Here is a 23,508-nt window from a genome sequence, read left to right as displayed (position 1 = left end):
CATAGTATGTGGTATTATCAAGAACAGGGATCCATCAAGCCTTTATATTCATTACCTTAAACTTTAAGTCAGGAATGTGATTTTGATAACATAAAACTTTAATGATAGTAACAAATTTGATAGGAATCAGGCAAAGCTGGGTACTTAAGCTAGTGTTAATACATATAAAAATTAAATAAAAGAAGTATGACATGTTAACATCAGCCTGAAAAAAAACTGATACAAATTATAATTTTTTTTTATTTCTTTATAAAATTTATATAACTACAAGAAAGAACATAATTCTATTTTCCACTGGAAGCGAAACCAAAACTTGGAAGTAGGACTACGGACTACCACAGTCCATAAATACTATTTTTCAAACATTAATAAAATACTTTTCTGGTACCCATATTCTTTATTATGTCTTCCTTCAATAAATTTTTAAAGTTGAATACAATTAAAAATTGGTCTTATCTCACTGGAAAAAATTATTTATGTAAAATATAACAAATTAATCATACTTTTGTGTTTACGACAACCTATTTATTTTTTATTTTTAAATTCAAGTCACTGTAATTAATCAACATACATCTACTTTACTTATAGATATCAATGAATATTACAAATTTGTCTTACAAGCTTTTCTACTTCTTTAAAAGATTTGCCAGCAATTCTCAACAATTTTTGAATGTTTCTATTTCAATAATTTTCAGATATCTGTAATGAGAACCAATATTTAAGAGACTGAAAATGGGGAAATCATTCTATGCAAGATCGGGTTGTAAGAAGAGTAATCAAAGATTCTCCCTCCCCCCCCCCCCCAAATAATTGTTGTAACGTTTTAACTGCTGCTAGGATGTTAAAAATGATCATAAACAAAACAATTCCATGTTATATGTGCAGCTTTGTATGGCTTGTCTGTGTTCTTGATAGTGAAACAATCAGAAATTTACTTGTTATTCATATTGTAAGAGGTTGATGGTCGATTATTGATTACAGTATTTTTTATTTATTTTTTCATTATGAGGGATGGAAAATTAATGTTGTAGTGTTTAAAAAATTCCAAGCAAGGGAATTTGAATCTGTAACCTTCCAAATAAAAGACATTCACTATCACTCAATAGTGATGTTCAGAAAAATTTTTAAGATAGAACTGGGAACTGATAATTTTTATAAATTATTTTCTTTATTTCTTCCATCAAATCATTTGTTATAATCACATGGTGGGTGACATACATTCTCTATTAAGAACACTCTTTTTTCCAAACTTGAATCTACATAATCTAACATTCACATCAGACATAAATCTAAAAAATTAGCAAATGTATTCAAGAGCAGAATTTATTATCACATCAAGAATTGAAACAAATCACAATCGACTAGATTATTAATTTTCGTTCCCATTACTTTACAAACTGATTAACTTTAAAGAATTCATTAATTTTTTCTAACTGATGTACCTTAGGATAAAATACTTCATCCATACTTCTCTTAGAGATCAGAAATGGAATAAAAAAGATTATTAATCAAGCATCTGTTTTAAGCATAGTTACAGTAGTCCAAAAGTATATATTTTAAGGAAGTCAAAAATCCTGTACAGACAAATCAAATTTAAGTAAATTTCAATATTTATACCTTTTCCTCAATATCTAGTTATACTGTTTTAAAAATCTGATCTGCAAAAATAAGTTGCATCATAAAAATTGATATTTTTTATAAAGCTGTCTGAAGATCAACTGTTAACTTTTTAAAGATTTAGTTATAATTTATTTGCTGAAATTACCAATGTCACCAGTAATATTCAAATACATAAAACATTGATAATGTACACACAATCAGTGCCTTTTGATTAGTACAGGACTAAGTTTGGGGATCACTGGTGCTATGACCATCTAATAACAATATGACTGCACTAATATACCCTAACATCTTGCTATCTATAGTTAAGAGACAAACATGCCAATAATATTAAAACCACATCTTACGTAATTCCCCAACATCAATTATTTAAAAAAAATAAACCTAAGTAATATTAAACATTAATATGTCAAAAGGTGTAGTAAATATATTGACCTAGAACAATTAATTTAATAATTCACAACAAATTCTAATTAGTAATTCAGTATAAACCTCTGAAATCTGTAACTGCAGTACAGAATACGGAAAACCAAACATAATGAAAAATTTCATAAATAACAAAAATTATGTTTAAAGTTATAAATTATTTTTTAAAGAATTATCAAGAAGAAAACTACAAATAAAAGAAACAAAGTTCTTCAATTTGTTTTGTTCATCTGCAACTGCAAACAAGGATAATTAAATTAAATTGAAAAAAAAAGCTGGTAGTTAAAATTAAAAAAACCTATGGCAGAACCAGAATTTGTCCTTAAATGGTTTAGACATCTAGGAGTACTTTCATTTAAAAAAATTTTATCAGAAATGTTACAATATATTGAAATAGACGCACTTCCTGGTGGATTAACAACTGATTCATCAGTATGTGATGTTGTCATTCACAATGCACCTAATGTATCTTCCAATACTGTTTCTCTGTTTCAGAGAAGAATAATTTCATCCTTACCTGACCATTCCCAGCAAATATATCCTTGCTGGTATTGCTTAGAATTTGCATGACAAGTTTAAAGGTTTATCTGGAAGGATTTATCAGACTTTCATAACGGTAACTTGTACACATATATTGTAATTTATTCATATTTAACAATTTTAATAAAAGTGTTAACAAGGATAAAAAAAATTATTACCTGGTTTAACAGGAGCAAAAAGAAATGCTTGTTCTGCATTTTCATTATCACGAAGCATAAAAGATTGAACAGTACGAGTAATATCATCAAATAGTAATGAGTGAAAATTAATTAAACTATTTATCTGATTATTAGTCATAAATATAACCGATGAATTAGTTGAAAAAGATATCTTGACTTCTCCTGTTGACATAAACAAAGGAAATTCAGCCACCTATAATAAAAAAAAGAAGAATAAATAAATTATGAAAAAAAATAGCTTGCTCTCACATAGTGATTGTGTGTATCAACTCTATTCATGCAAACAGTGTGCTTAATATATGATCTACAATGCAAATCACAATCTGTCATAGCAAGAAGAGAAGATTAACTACGTAATATGTTTTCTTTTTCTTTTCGAATTTTTAAGCTGAAATATGTTATTGGAATAGTTTTAGGATATATTAATTTCTAATATTACTTATTATTTTTACGAATATGATGAATACATTATGGAAAATTTACAATCAAATTAAATGTGATTACTTTTTATTATAAACACCGATGTTGAGAAAATCTTATTTTTAGTTAAATTATTTCAACCATGAGAAAAACACGATTATTTCAACCACGAAAACAAAAATGAGGATGCTAAATTCTCCAAAGGAAATATTTGCAAAAAAGAGTTTTAAAATAAATTGAAAAGTTTCTGGCAGTACTTTTAAAAAAATTACAAGCCTGGTAGACTATTTATTAAAATATCTATAGTTTCACAATTTATGAAGAATTTGACAATTTGGCTCTAGAAAATTAAGTGAGTAAAAACAAAAGAGGAAGACAAAAATTAAAATAACTGAACAGATAGCCAAGGATTGTGAGTAATGTTGAGACTAAGAAATCGGCCCAAAGTAGAAAAGTTAATTAAACCAGTCAATGACTGAAGACAAAATTATTTAGAAAAACTGCCTAATTTTTATCCGTACTACTCGTTTAAAAGTTGTCACATCTTCAAGATCAGATAAGGTATGTATTTTATGTCTACTTCTCATATTGTATATTATTACATTTACTATTTTATCATTTATTCAGAATGCACCTAATGTCAAAACAGTGAAGAATTATCGAATTATCATTTGCAGAAATTAAGAACATACCTATTAGCCACAAAATACTTTACACTGAACTCATTTCTTCTAATGTAGTTATTCTTTTCTCCATATTTAGCTACATTTCTGAAAAATTTCTAAAATTGGCAGAAGTTTCTTAGAAAATACTTGAAAATGGTCTTTATTGTGCACAACAATATCACAGAATTTTCAATAAATGAAGAGGAGTGCCAACTGAGGGTACAACATTCAATTAGATTTCCAAGAACAAGATCAGTCAAAAAAAATTTTGAATTTTTTGGCATACTCTTTCCAATATTTTAAATAAAATCAATTTTAGCAACCAAAATCTGTCTCTTACTTAACAATAAATTACACCTGTAAATTAACAAACACAATCCAAGCTACTTCTTCAAAAGCATGAACAAATAGTAATCACTTTATGATATATCAGAGCAATAGGATATGTAGTAAAAGTTTTCCCAGCGGCTGAACAATTTGAATTGCAAGTTAAAGGATTATTATACAAAAACATATGACCACACTGGATCACTAGCCACACCATTTGTTTTGAATAGCATATATAGGTTTTACAGGGTTTTAGAGTGCACTGTAATCCAGTAAACCACAGCTGATAGCTGAATATTAGAACATATTAAAATAATGTATGTGTAATCCTGCCTTATTGTTGGTCAGTGGTAGCTTCAAAACAGATCTTATTGGAAACAAAAACCTGTATTTTATACAGAAATTATACTTCAGAGCTGTAAAATTATTTATAAAAAATTGTTTTAATAATTCTTCTTTCTTTTAACTTCCTTAAAAGCATATATTATTTAAAACATATACTACAACATTGTCATAACATTACAATAATTATACAAACCTGAGGCATTTGCTTAGTTGATAAAATTGCATATTCAAAATCTGATTTTAATAAATTATAAAATGCACGACGTCTTGAATGATCTTCAGGCTCTGGGTATTGTGGAGCAACATGAATGACATGCATATAAACACTTACACCTTGAACTGGACGGCAACCAGACAAACAATCAGGATACTGAAACATATATGAATAAAGAAAAAATTTATGTATTTTAAATAATGCAATAAAACAATTATTTTCTATATTAAGCAACTTAACTTTATTTCAATTACTCTGTACAAGCATTCTAACCCTTATCTTCCCTAATTTTTACCTTCTTCCTTTCGTTACTACTTACTATATAACCTAATAACTGCTTTATTATCTAACAGCAACCCAATAACTCAGCAAATCTGTTTCAGCAAATGGTGCTAATCTGCTTTGAATAATGATGTTATTAATCACTTAAAATTTCACAGCCCGAATACAAAAATTCTTTGAATCTTATTATGTTCTCCTATCATAAAACACCTTCAGTTCCTTACTACACTATATCTACATTACTATATTACAAAAGTAGTCTTCATTTTGACCATCATATTTTTTTAAAGCTTACAAATTATTATCAAGAAATTCTCAAACTTTCTTGTTATTAATGACTTCTCTTATCATCTGTCTCCTTCTTCTTGTTATTACACTATCCCACTTTCTGACAATTCTGTTTAATGAAATCAACAAACTCATAATCAGTAATTACTTTACTGATTCATGAGTAAATAACCATCAATTTTTTTCCTAAAGTTTGGGTTCATCCACATCTGCAAGCTTCTACATTCTTCCATGAATTCAGTAGTTTTCTAAAACCTATTGTCTGTACTTTTTAAAACAACTAAAATTGCAAGTTTCTGAGATCAGGTTCCAGAGTGATGCATTTTGCTTTAGTATGTTGATTAAATATTTGAAAGATATTGATTTACATTAAGTAAATCAACTCTCCTATCCTATTAGATGACAAATGGGAGAGTTCACGAAATTGGTCAATTTATGTAATATAAATAAAATTTCATTGACCGTTGGGAATTTTCCTTTTTAGTTCACTAACTTATACTAAACATAATATATATATGCAGTAGATTAAACCACGATTAAACATAAAAAATGCTTCTACTAGAATGCCATAAAATGTATTTCTATTAAGTTCACAAATTGCTATTTCCTTATTTATTTTGCACCTTAAGGATCTTATTCATGTTGAAATTAAAAAAAAAAAAAATACTACTATAACTAAGCAGAATTCTGATTAATTATCTGAGTAAACATTAATTGGTAAACATTAATAATTAATTTTGCAATTAGAACCAGCATTTTATGATTTGATTAAAAGAGGCTCATTTATTAACCAGTGATCACAATAAAGTAGTGATTGGACAAAACTCTCAATTTCTACAATAAATTAAAAAAATTATTAAAATAAATAAATAAATCTTATCTTGCTAATTTGATTTTAATCATCATTTTTGGTCTGCTATATTTTTAAGTGTGGCTTAAGGTATGCTACAGATCTAACTAAAAAGACCATAATATTGAGTCCAGTTGCTATTAATCACTAATAACAAACATACTTAAGACTTCATTCAATATCATTTAACTTCAATTATCAAAAGAGAACATATTATTAAATGTGTTATAACTTATAAATAATAACAATAAATGCAAAAAACTGAAACTAGCTTTTAAGAAAAGCTAGTGAACCTATTTAGTATGAGTAACACTGATAATTTGCATGCTTATTAATGATCATTATAAATTTAATGCAGTTCTGTGAATGTTTACATATATTTACATGTAAAAGCACAAAATATAAACATACTTTTTTTGAATACAACCGCTTCTGTTTCTTCGTACCCGGTTGACATTTCCGTTCATCTTGTTTTTCTTCATCACCATTAATAGAATCAGACTTTCTTGAAGATGTATCATCATCTTCATCTTCCCAGTTGGGAAACATTTTTCTGTCCTCCATAGCATCTGATGATCTTCCTCTTGGAAGTAAATGACTGTCTAATTCGTTATTGTTATACAACACCTTGCACGCCTCTAATGCAGCTGACCGTTTGGCAAGATCCAAATTATCCATGGCCAATCCCTACAATAAAACTAACACCATGAATATACATATACAGATTCACATTAAAAAAATTCAATCTTAATTTTAAGTAACAATTAAATTAATAAAAAGCATAAACTAATGCCTTCTAAAGAAAAATGTGGAGGTACCAGAATGCATACATGTAAATATGCCAATAAAAATAGAATATAGTTAAATTTTAATAAAATAATTATCTTCTTTACACATTTACTCTTCATTAGGTTTGTACAGGTACATTTAATTAAATGTATTTTAATAAAGCTACTGAAGTGTATAAATCTTAATAATAAAAAATACTGACAAATCAATTGTTAAGGACACAAAATATTAAATAAAATAACTGTGAATAAGTATGAAGAAGTAAAAAATGTTATCGGAAATATGAAAATATGCTACAAAGAAAAATTATTAGAGATGTTAAGACTCTAAATAATTAGTGAAAAAATTATTACAGGCTCTTAATCAAACAATTTTTAAAGTGGCAAATAATATAATAGTGGAGTCATTATAAAAATAGATACTCACTATCAATCATGTTTAATAAAGAAAGAAAGCTTTTACAAAAAATGAATATATATACCAAAAGACAGATCACATCTTAAACTAAGGATGAATTCTGCAAATTCTAATCATTTTTGTAAAGAAAGGATCGTTTCTGATATAAGATAGTAGCTAAAAATCATTGTAAATTATTAAAACCATCATCACCACCAATCTTATTTATGTTAATGTCAAAAGAAAAAAAAACATTTTTTGTAATATAATATTCTTATTGTTAATACATTTTCTTCTAATTTGATATATTTTACATGAAATGTAACATTACCATTCAGTAATGGCATTTTTAATTTGTGATAGTACTATTGTAAAGAACAAACGAGCTGTTGAACTATATTACTTACTTCCACAGATGTTATTATTAAATCAACATTAAATTATGATATTTTAATTATCCTTGGTAAAATAACTATAAATTAAATAACCAAAAACCTATTAAAATAAATTTTTATTGTAAAAATAATATCCTAATGTAAATTTAAATATCCATCATGTTTAATTCGGTTCAAAACTTATATAAAAACTATGCAGGAAAATTAAATTCCTAAATTCTATATAGATTCTCATATAAATACTCTGCTGTCACCAATAACTTTGTGTTGTGATATTTCAACTATATCAACTACTTTTTATTGTAAAACATAATTTATGTTCACTTGCATTAATTGTTTTTAATGTGATTAAATGCTTCTGATTATCATTGAAAACTTTTTGTAAGCAAAAAAATTGATTTTGTTTTAAATTAACATTTTTTAAAAATGGTTTACTCATGAATTACGGACCGATTACAAAACACTTCATATTTATTTAGACCCTAATAACATAGAATAATTGATAATTATTTACAATTAAAAATTAAAAATAGAGTTTCAATCAAAAACATGATTTACTATAAGTTCTTTTTTGATTATATTTATGAAACTACATTAATACAAAAGTTTTATCATGTTTACATTAAAAATACAGGGTGTGATAATTTTGTGACATAATTTTTTTTATTGAGTTTGTATAACATTTTGTAAATATATAAAACACAACTATCAGTCTGCACAAGTTATACATTCCAGTCACTCAAGTAAGGTAAGGCTACTCTTGTGCCTCATCGACAGTATGCTGAATTTGTAAGGAACGACTTCCTATGCTGTAATGCCAACTGGGTAGATATTTAAACATATTTTACACAGAATTAATTTTTAGTGCTTTAGTAATATACTAGAATTATATTGCAATTATACCAAATTATTCTTTATATTTGTATTAAAAGAGAAAACTCTTAAAAGTAACTAATTGCAAAACGTTACGCATTGTAGGTCATGATGACTACATAATTTATGAAAAAAATAAAAATAAATAATTAAAGAACTGTTTGGTTGAGATCCTTGTTTAAACTTATTGCTCCCATTTTTTTTCATACTTTATTGCCAGATCTTTAAATGTCAATAACTTTTTCAAAATTATCCTGATGAAAAAACAAAAACATATGGGCATATTGTAGTACAATTTTATACCAGCATAAATATTTTTAATTGATTTCAATTACAATAATTTAAATTTCTCTTACTTGTATAAAAATATTTTTAAAAAGCGTACACTTTAAAAGTACACAAAGTAATTAGTATTATCATCTTTTAAAAAAGATTTTCAACATATATATTTTAAAAAAAATCTTTTTGATAACTGTCAACTAGCATGAATTTTACAAACACATTCCTAATTTATTGAATTACTTTAGAAAACCTGCTATGCACTAGGTGGAATTCTGTTCAGTGAGTTATAGTGTTAAGTGTTGAATTGTCAAATTTGATAAAAGTGCAATGGTGCGCTTTATATGGATAAAATATTTCACTTAGCTCATGGGCTAGGTTTTTTACTTTTTTTTTTATCAACCCCTTCAAAGAAGCTAAGGAAGTGTAAAACAATATCAAGAACTGAAAAATAGACATGAATAAATTGTTGGAACATTAAACAGAAGAATGCCATTAATACAAACAAGAAAGAAAAACAATGGAGGGAATTGTGGATGAAGTTTTACTTAATCCATAAATAAGTTTGTTGTAAGTAATATAGTAAAGGAAAAGGTGATATTGTAGACTAAGAAAAAGTGACTTGTGAGATGTGATGAGTCTAGAAGTGCTGATGACAGCAGAAAAGAAATAAGAATATTATGGACATAGTTAAAAGTTTTAATTTACAAGTGAAAATAAACAAAACTACAGGAGTATGCTAATGGACTGAAAATTGTCTTGATTATATAATTACAAACACTACTAATCACTCAGCTGATGTTTCAACTATCTCTCTTACCATAAAGGAATCATTATATAACTGGATGATTGTAACAGCAAGATTCCTCTTTTCTCAAATAACCAAAGAATAATTCACACCCTTAGGGACTACGTTGATGTCCTTTCTTAGTTTAACATTCTTAACAACAATGATACAGAGAAAGTTTAATTCATTTCATGATATTATTACACTTTTTAATAAGGTTTGTCCATTAAGAGCTTTCAAAAAACTTAACACGATACAAATAATTGGAATTCAAACTGCAAACTGAAAGAAATGACTACAGACAAATTTATCATGATTTTAAATCAACTAAATATCCTCTTATATAGAATTTATAAAAGTTAAAGGGAAAATCTCATTAAAAAAAAAAATCAAACTTATAAAAGCAGATTTCTTAGGAATAAAATTATGTCAGTAATAATATAAGGAGGGTTTGGAATATTATATATAAACAGTCTGATTAAGCAACCTAAACTTTGAAGTAGTTCTCTGATTCATAATCATTCAATTTTTTAATCAGCCACATGAAGAGCACAATGTTTTGAATGATTACTTTATTCATATGGTTTCAAATTTAATATCTGGAAAACATTTCCTCTTTTAATTTGGCTTTTGATGTGGCTGTCAGGAATCCAGTTACACCTTTTGATACTATATAAGCTGTCAACAAAAAAGAATAGTTGTTACCCAAAAATTCTGATGGTCATAATGGGATAACTTTTACTGTAATAAAGAATGCTTTATTACAGTAAAAGCTTTATACCTTATTGCTCTTCCACTTGGATATTACAAATTCCTCACTTCTTAGTGGTATAGTGCAATAAGCTCTAAATATATTCCACATAACTCCCATTTTTAAGAACAAGGATATTAAAATAAAGAATAATTATAGACCAGTAGAGATTTTTTTTAGTTTTTGGATGATTTTTGTAAAAAGTTCTCTGTAATCAATTTATAGCATACTTGGAAAATAATCATCTTTTCAATCTAAAGCAGTCTGGTTTTTGACCAAAAATCAACAAAACTGGTCTTGCAAAATTTCTTAATTAATACATCCTCTTGAAAATAGACAAAAAAACAATGGGATGTTTTTTAGACTTTAGTAAAGCTTTTGACTTGGTATTGAAAAACATTATCATATTTAAATTAATGCATGAAACTGCTAGAAAGCTATTTATCAAATCAGCATCAATTTACAGAAAGTGAGCATCAATCCTGTAGTACAATCTTATCTCAATAATTGTCCAATCAGTGTTTAAAAAAAAATGTTCTTGTGAGGTTCCGTGGCTCTACTTGGGCCTTATGCTATTTGCTTTTTTAGATCAAGAGTAATAGTGCAAAGTGAAAAGATAAAGATGTTACGATTTGCTGATGATAAATAGTAATTCTAGCTGAGAGTAAAAAAAAATTTAGAAGAAACAATGAATGGCATGGATGAAGCCCTAGACAAGAACTACCGCATGAAAATAAACAAGAACAAAACAAAAGTAATGAAATGTAGTAGAAATAATGTAAATGAACCACTGAATATAAAAATAGGAAGAGAAAAGATTATGGAGGTACAAGAATTTTGATTATTTAGGGAGCAGAATTACTAATGATGGACGAAGCAGGAGCAATATAAAATGCTGAATACCACAGGAGAAACAAGCTCTCAGTCAGAAATACAATTTGCTTACATCAAAAATTAATTTAAATGTCAGGAAAACATTTTTGAAAGTATATGTTTGGAGCCTAACTTTATATGGAAGTGAAACTTGGATGATTGGAGTACCTGGGAAGAAAAAAATAGAAGCTTTTGAAATGTGGTGCTATAGGAGAATATTAAAAATCAGATGGGTTGTTTAAGTGACAAATGAAGAGGTACTGCAACAAATTGATGAAGAAAGAAGCATTTGGAAAAATATAGTTTAAAGAAGAGACTTATAGGCCACATATTAAGGCATCCTGGAGTAATTGCTTTGATACTGGAAGGACAAGTAGAATGGAAAAACTGTGCAGGCAGACAACGTTTGGAATATGTAAAACAAATTGTTACAAAAGTAGGATGTAGGGGATTATATTGAAATGAAATGACTGGCATTAGATAGGGAATCTTGGAGAGCTGCATCAAACCAGTCAAATGACTGTAAAAAACAAAAAAAAAGTCTGCAATAACCTTTTTGCACAGCTATTGTAAAGAGCAATGAAAATTTGCAGAGTAAAAATTAAAATGAGCATAAGACAAAATATCGTCAAGATATTAAAATGGATAAAAACACTAGAAAAATTAAAAGATGTAATAAGGTAAAAACCTTGCCTGGATTTAAATAATATTACAATCAAGCTAGAAAGAAATTTATTGTAATGGTGGAATAATATGATATAAAAAGTTTGAAAATGATATATGAAAAAAGTAAAGATGAATCAAAATTATTATGAATGAAGGAAAAAGAACATACAAAGGAAAAACAGAAGAAATATGGAGAAAATCCTGAATATAATTAAGGGTTTCCTGGTTTTAATAGGCAAGATAACAAATTTCACCTATAATTTATTTTTTATCCCGGAGGATAAAAAATAAATTAGGAAACTGAGACAAGAAATCATAAAATGTAGTACTCTTTTTTTTTAAGTGTGACGAGACTGATTTATTAGAATTTTACCCACAGTATAAAAGGAGTTTATAGTTTTTTTTTATTTTTTTATTTATTTTTTTTTAAATTAATTCAAGCTCTAACATAATATTTAATCTATTTGACCGATTATAAATTTCAACATTAATAAATGAGCCACCTAGAGCAGTATTCAGTACTATTATTAAATATTAGATTAAATCTCATTATGGCTGGTTGAATTTACAACCACTATCTATTTATATATTGTAATGCCACTAACATTAAAATTTAATTGCATAGTTTACAATTCATATTTCTTAAAAAAATATTAATAAAAAATATTCAATAAATAATTTATTCTTAAAAAATACCATAATTTTGGAGATTATGTTTATCATCAATTCCTTTTTAAATTAATACTGAATTTTAAGAACTGACTGGAAGTTATAACTGTTAAAAAAAAGAAGAAAATTAATCTATACATATATCAAAGTTTTGAAAACGTCGATTTCCAAAGATTTTGTAAAAGTTTTTACATTTAACTGAATTACATTTATCATTACTTATCCCCACATTAATTTATCAAAATAAATTCCTACTATCGATGATCTAAAGGTGAACGTTTATAAAATATCAATGGTATTGACAATGTTTTGGATTGTGTGACTTGTTTTGTGTCTATGTGATCACTCAAACACAAAAGTGCTGCACATAGGACTCATTTCAAAGACCTTTTGTAAAAATATGTAAACTTTTGGTAATGTAAATACAGAATTTAATTTACGTTTCCATTTTTATTTTATTCATAAAATCTACATGTCGCAACTGTGTTTAGTTTGTAGCGGTTCAATTTTAAGCTGCTCACTGTGTATCTGCAAGAATGACAATTATGGCATTACCCAAATTTTTTGAAAAATCTCTTAACAATTGTTAATCTTTCCAAAAAAAACATCCTATTAATTACAAGTATGACAGATCATGCTTCAGAGTTCTGTTTAATTGAAATATATATAAAATAGATACCTTTGAAATATATACAAAATACATACCTAATAATATAGTAGTAGTTAAAAATTAACTAATATTAAAGTTTAACTATTTCTTTAAATTCTGTTTTCTCACTAATAGTTATTTGAATTCAATTTAACAACATCAGCCTGTGGCTTGGCAAACACGTATAATATACTTCATACCAGCTGTACATACAGCTTATAAAGAAAACACCAGCTGCACATACAGATTATAAAGAAAATATTTATCTTTTTGTTCCCAGCAATGCTTCTTATAATCAGGAGAGAGAAATTTTATAGAAAATGTATTAATTATTTGTAATTTATTTATTATAGGCAATATAGAATATACGATTATAAAAAACAATTACAAAAATTCACTTAATAATCTATTTAAACAAATAACAAATAATTACTGCTTACAGAAATAGTATCTCTAATGGGTGATGAATTTGGTAACTGTAATCTAACAATTACTAAATCTTTTTGCTCATCAAGTTTCTTTTTTCTGGAAACAGTTTTTTTCACTAATTCTTTCCACCAAAATGGAGTTAACTTAGTAAAAAAATCAACGTGAAGTGATGAACAGTATCTGTAAAATATTTACTTACATTAATACAATAAATTAAAAGTGTAAGTAGTCATTCATAAATCATAATCAAAATAAAATATAATAAACTGATTTTAACAACCGAATAAACAATAAAACCAATTCATTTTTGTACAGTCACTTAAGAATACTTTTACTCTCTACAAACATTCTAATCTTTTAACTTAAACATACATTCCGAAACAGCCTCATAATTGTCTATCTACTAAATCTTACTATTAGATAAGAAAAATAAAATCTGACCCACTTTGTATGCTTTCTGAGTAATTACTTTTTAAAAGAAAATAGAAGGTATCAGATGAAACCAATTTTTTTTTATTCTATACACACAAACTGCCATATCTCTTCCATCATCTACAAATCTACAAATAAAATTGATGATTCACACTTTATTCAGAAGGAATCCTTTGTAAACAGTTTAAAAAACAAACATTTGTCTTAACACTGGATCAGACCTTTTGGGGTCTTCTTGTGTTTTGATGAATTATTTTTTCATTGACTTAGTGCTTGTTTTGCTTCTGATTGAAGCCATGGGAAAAGCTTTTGCAGAAACAATCTTATTTTTAAATCTTCCATTAATATTTGATGATATGATCTCAAAAATACGTTATCTTATCAGTGGTCAAAAAATGAACTCTATCTTCCAAACTTTTTCAAGATTTTAATGGCTATTGAAGGTACATTAAAACTTGATAGATTATTTTAGTTATTATTATTTTATTGATTGACATTTTATCTTCCTTGAAATGCAAATACTACTCATATTTGTACCTTGTTTAAAGTTTTTTTTTAAATAAAAGATTAAAATAACTAGATTAATGTTGAAATAAAACATTAAAACGATTTCAGGAGCTAATTTTTCCTAAAAGAATACAAAATTTGCACACTGTTGTTCAACATTAACCACCAAAAAATTACCAACTTTTTTGTGAGCATACAACAGCATGCAACCTATTATTCCACACAAATGATTGCTAGAGAATTATCTTGACTCACAACTCCTAATGATATCACTACATCTCTAATTTGCACATCCCACATTCTAGTTATTTTTGGATCCCTTCCACATGCAACAAACCAAATACAAAATAACACAAAATTCTATGAATTGAGGCCTTAAGAAATGCTATATTGTAACAAACTTATTGGTTTTAATTGTAACCAATAACTTAATTGTAACCGGTAACTGCACTTATATATACAATAACTCAAATTTCAGAAAAAATAAAAAATATGTTAACTAATTAAACATAAGACTTACAATCAAACTTACTGATTTTACAAAACATTAAAATTCATAGTGATTATACGATTAACTCTTATGATTTTGATAATACGAACAATGTAATCCAAAACTAAACATATATTATGAGAGAAATATATGGAACAACCACAGCGGTTAGTTTAGCAATATCTAGAAATATAACAGAAGGAAAGTGAATACATACACATACACATGCTTTTATGCACGGACCATACACAGATAATTAACAAAAAATAAACAATAGGTTAGACAGGCATCTTAAGGAAGTTCAGATATTTTATAGAAAATAATCTTATGGAATTTTGTAAGGTAATTCCAGAAAAATTAATAGTCTGATCTTTAAAGGTGTAAGTTTAGGGATATTGGTTTACAAGTTTTCAATCAGTTCTGTAAATTTGTTAGGTGAAAAGAGATTTATAGTATTAAAAGTATTTTTAGTATTCACTTCATTTAGTAAATTCACTTTACACTTCACATAATAAATACTATTAATAAAGCACCATACAGGCTACCACAATATAGCTGTTCCAGGAATTCAACTGTCACACCTTTTAACTCGCTTTAATTTTTTCAAACTCCCACGGAACAATGCAGACCTGATAGGAAATATCCAGAATCCAGTTCTAAACATCCTGAATCTACAAATACACATGGAGTCTTAAAAAATACTGATATACATTGAATCACAGGAAAAAGTAAAATTTTGTAATCACAAAATTCAGAAAATATAGAATTTTTTCCATAGAAATCTGCATCTTTAAAGTAAACAATATCTAATTAAGTTAATTATAAGAAAGAACATTTTTCAATCGATATTTAATAACAGAATCATATGGTGTTTAAATGATCTTAATATTCTTAGTAACTTAGATTAATTAATAACTTTTTAAAGATTCAGGCAGTTAGAATTTAACTAAAATTCTTTAGTTCCAATCTATATTATTAGTATGCGTTTGTTAATTTTCTCTGGTGTCAAATTCATTCAAGGCATCTTATTAGATTTTGAAGTAAGGCAATGAGATATATACAATTACAAATACTCAGATCTATATAGAAAACATGAATATTTAAAAAAGTTACATGTGAAACAAAGAAAGAATAATCAGACACTAAAAGAGAGTTCAAATGTTAATACCGGAAGGTTTAGATTTTAATCTCTGTAGCAATAAACAATTTATTTTTTTATCTCAAAGTGAATCATTATAATTCTATTAATAAAATATTCTTATAATAAAAGTAACAAATTTTTTTAACCTATTTTTCATGAGAAAGATATTGCTTCTGCAGCATGACATGTACAGCTCCACATGTGATTAAAGAGAGGTAATGCATTTTTATATTAAAAAAAATTATTAGTGCATTTTCAACTGCTTCAAACAAAATGAAGTCTATTAGTTTAATACTGAGATAAAGAAAAACTAACTATTATTTACCTGTTAACAAGAGATATTGCTGCTGCCCCTGTTAATTTTGGTCCTTCAGGACCAAGTGGGCAGAATGGTTCAATAGCATGATTAAATATTGACTTATCAAGTTCTTCCTTTGACGGTGGTACACGTAAAAGATACTTACCAACTAATTCCTGTAATGTATAATCATAAATATTAATCGTCACCGAATTTCTTATTTAATTTGATCAAAAAAAATATAAATGGATGTCAGTTAAAACAACATTATTGTGTTCAAAAAGTAACCAAACTTCCTGAATTATTCACCAAAAGGGAATTTCACTGACATGTATTTGATACAACTGTGTGAAGGACATAACTCACCATAATCTAAAGCTTCTTTGTTTGTTCTACAGTTTACACATTGCAATTATTTATGTAAGTTGTTGCTCCTATTGTTTTCCAATTTCTACAATGAGTAATTTGCATGATCAATTCTCATTTTATGAGAAATCCAAAAAAGTTTGTTTAAAATTCCGAAAATATCTACTGAAATCATCTAACAGTGATGTTAAGCATTTAGTGTTCCGATTAGTTTAGATAGTTTCAAAATAATCATGCTGTAACTAGCAAAAAAATACAGCATTTCAAAGACTTGCATCATGATACACAAAAAATATTGTAGATGCACAAGTTGCAAAAAGGTTGTGCTCTACTTTAGCCACATGAATAAAAAGACCATGTTGTGGTCTGAGCTGTTAAATTATATTAATGATGGTTAAACATTTTTTTCTTTTAGATCACAACAATGATGAAACATAATGAACTAAAGTTCAGTTTTTAAAATGGGTGAAAAAAGATGTTAAAATAAAAGTTCAATTGATAAAAGTTCAGATGTTAAAGTTCAGTTTTTACAATGGGTGAAAAAAAGATGTTAAAATAAATAGCATGTCAAGTGAAATTAAATTTCATGTTGACAGATTTTCTGAAAATAAAAGCATTGCTCACTAAAAATTTTTACCTTTTTATTTTAAGGACAATATGTAAAATAACTATAAGAAAATATCAGTCTAAACTTCATGAGATGAATCTTGACATCTCTAATACAATAATGAACCGCAATATTCAATAAGTTTTGATCAAAAACTGGGATGCTTGTTCTTCTACTCTTCTGGCTGTTCTACTCTTGTAATCTGACCCAAATTTTTTTTAATTTTTTTAATTTTCTAACATTAAATCAAGATAATAAAAGATATGACATAAATGAGGAAATTATATTTTACATACATAAATAACATTAACAGTACATCCAACAGAAGTTTTTTTTATGACAAAATTCTATAGCATCATTGACAATAAGCAAATAAGTGGAGAAGGGGCTATTTTCATTCATAACAAGAACCAATATTTGGTTACTTTTTGAACAGAAATCATTTGAAAATAGAGCTATATAATAAGAATGTTCTGTTCTAATGCTTTTAAAATTAAACATAAAATTTTTAGAAATTGTTCACAAAACTAAAAAATTAATTAATGTAAGAATTTAGTTCAGTTCACTATCTCAGTATATATCTAACAAACCCTTTGTTTAACAACATAAACATCCAATTGATCAATAAGTTCTATAATTTATTGTTTCTAAACCTCCCTAATCCACTATCATCTACAGTAAATGTAAGAGAAAAAAAATCATGGTTTTTTTTTTTTTTAACTTTTTACTTCCTTGTATAAGTAAAGAAAGTAATGCGATCACGAAACATTTTGGTTTTCAGATTTCAACAGAAATATCCATCTTGACCATCCCTGAATCCACTTTGACTAGTTTTGGTATGACAGCTGTACATATATATGTACGTACGTACGTAGTAACTTGCGTAACTCAAAAACAATTAGCTGTAGGATGTTGAAATTTTGGGTTTAGGACTGTTGTAACATCTAGTTGTGAACTTCCCCTTTTGATTGCAATTGACTGAACCAAAAGTGTCCAAAAAAAGGCAAAAAGGCCAAAATCCCAAAAAATTTGGATTTTGAACTTTTTCTTAACTGCCGTAATAAGCCCTCATTGAGTTTTTCAATGATATATTATAAGTGGTATTTTCATTGGTTCCAGAGTTATAGCCAAATAAAATTTTAAATAATGAAATATTTGGATCTTATAATGGAAGGCACATCAGTTCAAATCAGATGTCATCTCCTTATTTTTAACTTTTTTTTTTTAATTTAAATGTATTGATTTATTAATAATTAATTATTAACCCATGATTGTAAAAAAATTCTACAGTAAATAATTATTCAATAACAATAAAAAAAAAATCAGAAGTTATTTGTGAAATAGAATTTTATGTACTTTTAAAAATGTGTATATGTAATTTAACAAACAATATTACATATGAGTATGTGTGTATCTAATAGATTTAGTGAAAAATCTGCTTATTTAATAATAATAATTTAAAATTAAAATTTAGAATCATATTATTTTTCATTTTCTACTCTAATTTCTGTTTTATTTTATTATTCTAGCATTTCTGTTTAATTTTATCTACACTAAACTTAACTACAGAGTGACTGAAAAGTAGACCCTAACAAGAAATATACACTGAGGCATACATGTCCGATCTTTAATAAATTGCAAAAAATTTTAATCTTTTAGTTCATTACTCCTCTGATATTGTCGAACAACATTCTCCTTGAATCGGAGTTGATCATTATTTTGTTTGTTTGTTTTTTGTTGCCAATCATTAAATCACTCTTTAGTTTGACATAATTCTTCTGATCTTAATTTGTGTACACATTCTCTAGTTTTAAAATTTTCTTTCTCTTTGTATTCATCATCCTCTCTTAATCTTTTTATTCTTTCTTTAGTTTTAACATTTTCTTTTCTTTAAATCATTTCTTAATTTTTTTATTCTTTCCTTGTTCTTAACATTTTCTTCCCCTTCATATTCATCTTCTAATAGTTTTTTGAGATATATTTCTTCATGTTATCTTTCTTTTTCCTGTATGATTTTTTTTCATTTTTAATAATACACAAAATAATCCAATAATAAAAACTGAATATTTTACACTGTAAGGTCAAAATTAACATTTGTAACCAGTATACAGGAGTTCACTAAACATAATAGTTTCATTACATTGATCAACATCATCTTTGTCTCACGAGTACCAATAGGTGTAATTAATGCAGTTTTTTATCCTGTTTTCATATATGTATTCAGAATTTCTCCATCATCCACAGTTTTTTTGTTATTTTAATTTTTTTTAATATTTTAAAATGTTTTTTGGTCCATTGTCAAGTAAAAGCTCCTAGAGCATTGTAAATATGAGGAACCAAATGAGCTAACTCAAAGGGTAGCATTGCTACTATTGTGCAGGTTCAGACCTGAATAGACATGTACAAATGTGATCTAGTGTAGCACACATTCATCAGAACAATGCCAGATGTGAGACAGTAGTGAACCAGTAAAAACATCATTGTGAGTGTTTTGTGTTTCTGAATTATTGTGCATTACATATTTAAAACTTTATTTCTTTTAATTGGTTAGTTACAAAGTGACTAGAGTTTGTTTAAATCATCCTAATAATTTTTGTTATGTGTGTGGTGAAGTGACGCTCAAGTCCCAAAGGCGAAACCTTATTCCATTAGTAAAAAAGAGTTATGAACTTTATTTTGGGTGTAAAGTTGGGGACCAAACAAGGGCCTGAGCCCCACACATCTATTGTTTATCGTGTTCTAGGCTTCTCACTGCTTGGAAAAATGGCACATGTCACATGCCATTTGCTACCCCTACGATTTGAAGGGAATACAAAAATCACTCTTCTGACTGTAATTTCTGCTTAACAAACATTAAAGGGATCACATCAAAATCAAAACAACATACAATGGTGTAACTTAACTTGCAATTTGCAATGAGACCAGTTCCACACTGTGAAGAATTGCCCATACCAAAGCCTCCAGAACTAATATGACATTAGATGAAGAGAGCTGAGTCTGATGCAAGTAAGAAACAAAAAGAAACAGATCCTGGTGATATAAGTTTTGAACAAAGCAGTTCCTCTGAGCCTCATTTACTGACTCAAGAAACTGTTAACGATCTAATACAAGATTTAAAGTTATCCAAAAGACAGTATGAAATGCTTGTTTACTGGCTAAAAGGATGGAATCTTCAAAAGAATACAAAGATATGTATACTTATCGTAATCATCATTCTGACTAATTAAAGACTACTTACTGAAGACTACTTACTTAGTTTAAAGACTACTTTACTGAAGAAAATGGCTTAGTGTTTTATAATGACATTTCTTCTGTTATGGAAACACTTTCTGCGTAATGGCAATAAATTCCTATCAGTACCTGTGGCTCACTCTGCTAGTATGAAAGAAACATATGAAAACTTTAAATTTATTTTGGAAAAGCTTATGTAGTGTAAGAATGGAATATTTGTGGTGATTTGAAGGTAATTTCACTTATTGTTGGTCTGCAACTTGATTACACCAAGTACTGTTGTTTTTCGTGTGAATCGGATAGTAAGAGAAAAAATCATTTTATTAGAAAAGAATGGCCTAAACACGAAACACTCATTCCTGACCAGAAAAATGTGAAACATGACCCATTGTGTAATCCTAATAATTTGTATCTGCATTAAATATCATCAAATTAGGATTAATGAAGAATTTCATCAAGGACTCGGACAATCCTGGTTTCACATACTTAAAACAGAAGTTCCTAAAATTAGTGATGCAAAAATTAAAGAAGGAATATTTGTGGGTCCACAAATACGATCAATAATGCATGATGAAAAGTTTGAGGAACTATTGAATCCACTGGAGAAAGCAACTTGGCAAGCAATCATAAATGTTACTCAGTTTTTTTTGGGAAATCGAAAGGCAGAAAATTATTACTGTGATATTGTCAACAATCTTATAAAAATTGGGTTGTAATATGTCCTTAAAGTACACTTCCTGCATTCGCACCTAGATTTCTTCCCAGAAATCTTGGCACAAAGAGCGATGAGCAAGGGAACACTTTCATCTGGAGATTTCAGCTATGGAAAAGAGGTATCCTAATATGCTGGCTGATTATTGTTGGAACATCAAGAGGGATGTTCCAGATGTGAAACATAATAGAAAATCTTCATTTCTTACTTTCTAGGCAAGTCAATTTTTTGAATATGGTGTAGTTAAGAATGCAGAATATTAAAATTTTTGAAATTACTCTTGGAAACCTTGCATGATAGGGAAAAACTGGTATCACATTTGAATTCAGAAGAAAAAAATACTAACAGAATCATATTTTTCTTCCTGAGACAAAAAAAAAATAATTCTTTTTTGTTCCCCAGTGTTATTAACTTTATTTATACGACACACCAGAAATCTGAAACTTTTGTTAATCATAAACTCATGAAGATAAAAATAATAATGAACTAGTAATACAAGTAATAAAGGAACTTTTATTCTGTTCTAATATTTCATGTAAGATTGTTAAATTAATAATTGTATAAATATTTGATGTTAATAAAAATTAATATTTCAGCGATTGTGTAACTGTCCACTTCATTAAAGAATTGTATCTCACTTTCAAATGTACTAAGTTTAAATGAAGTGTAGCAAAAAATGTGTATATGTAATTTAATAGGCGTACAAGGAAGTCATGTGGTGTCCACATCAGATTTTTTATATATAATTATTCTACCTATGAAGATTCAAAATTATATAATTATTTTCTCAGAAAATAAATTAGCAATTTAGATTATAAAACGTTCCCTCTGGCTCCTACTTTTTGTAGAAAAATACTTTATACATTGTATTTTATTTATTCTATGCAATTCATGCCAAATTGTAATACCTTGTTTTATAACAAAAAAACAGGCCTTATTTTATTGTTTTACACTGTGTCCCAGCTTTTCTTATGGCTATGATGCTTTTAAAGCATCTGAGGAACCGGTCAGGGTTGCTTTCCTAAGAAGGGATGATGTTCACTGCAGAGCTAGTCCCTTACAGAATGAAAATGTCTGTAATAGGGCTGAGTATCACTCATATTATAGTAGGTATCCCATCATATATTAACTTAGCTAAAAAGCAACAGGAAACTACTTCACTCTTCATTTTCTCTATGAAGTATGGTAAGCAATGGTTACAAGAATCCTATCCACCAATGGTTGAGTTACAAATGTTACAATTATGACACCCAAATGCAATCAACTGTAATTTTATTTTTATGACCTTTTGTAACTTGAAACAAGAGAATTGATTTGATTAAAACTTTCTATAAATGATCAAAAGTTTCCAAATTTAAATATCAGATAAATCATAGCAATTTGACACTTTTTAACAAATGATATTTAAAAAAAAAGCCTATAATCAAATCAACTGCAAACTGATAATTGGTTTTTATTTAAAACATTGTAATCACAAAGATATAATATAAAATAAAATAAATAACAAAAACCTAATAAAAATGAGAACATATTTTGATAAAGTAGATACACAGATTATCTCGTCACTATGTTCTAAAGTTTTTATACAAATTTTATTATTATTTTTTTTTTTTAGGAATATAACATCCACAGCCAAATTTTATAGTAAATACATGGAAGATGCGTGAATAATAAATGTTCATTTTTTCATTTTACACAGATTTTGTAAAATTAATATAGAGAGAAAATCAAAATGTAAGTTGCATGTGTATGAAAAGAAAAATATATTGTATATATGGGGCAATATTTTTATTTGTATGCTATCGTAATTCAAAATCTACACCTGGAATAATATCAAATATTAATTAAGCAATTGTTGGTGATAGCACCAGTTTTTTCTTCCTTCTTCATTTTAAATCTGTTGTCCAACATTCAATAATCACTCTTACTCCAATTTTAACATCCTCACTGGAGTGAAACCGTTATTCTGAAAATCCCTTTTTTTCACAGGCCCAAACACACATGAAGATTTG

At 27.3% G+C, this 23,508-nt stretch overlaps 1 protein-coding gene across 5 annotated transcripts in view; it reads right to left on the bottom strand.

The window, feature by feature from the left end:
* Positions 1-23,508, bottom strand: part of Dcr-2 (Endoribonuclease Dcr-2) — a 211,257-nt gene that overhangs the window by 81,025 nt on the left and 106,724 nt on the right. For 4 of the 5 annotated variants that reach the window (XM_075371189.1, XM_075371190.1, XM_075371191.1 and 1 more), the window contains 5 exons: positions 16,608-16,756; positions 13,724-13,892; positions 6,568-6,843; positions 4,716-4,892; positions 2,745-2,958 (listed from right to left, as the gene is read on the bottom strand). In XM_075371189.1, the coding sequence (XP_075227304.1) occupies positions 2,745-2,958; positions 4,716-4,892; positions 6,568-6,843; positions 13,724-13,892; positions 16,608-16,756 (985 nt within the window). The remainder of the gene's footprint in view (positions 1-2,744; positions 2,959-4,715; positions 4,893-6,567; positions 6,844-13,723; positions 13,893-16,607; positions 16,757-23,508) is intronic. The other variant, XM_075371193.1, reaches the window with a different exon arrangement.

The sequence above is a fragment of the Lycorma delicatula genome, chromosome 7, assembly GCF_047948215.1.
Source record: "Lycorma delicatula isolate Av1 chromosome 7, ASM4794821v1, whole genome shotgun sequence".
NCBI classification, from domain to species: Eukaryota; Metazoa; Arthropoda; class Insecta; order Hemiptera; family Fulgoridae; genus Lycorma; species Lycorma delicatula.
Note: the sequence above shows the minus strand (reverse complement) of the source record. Positions and strands in the feature narration are given on the sequence as shown.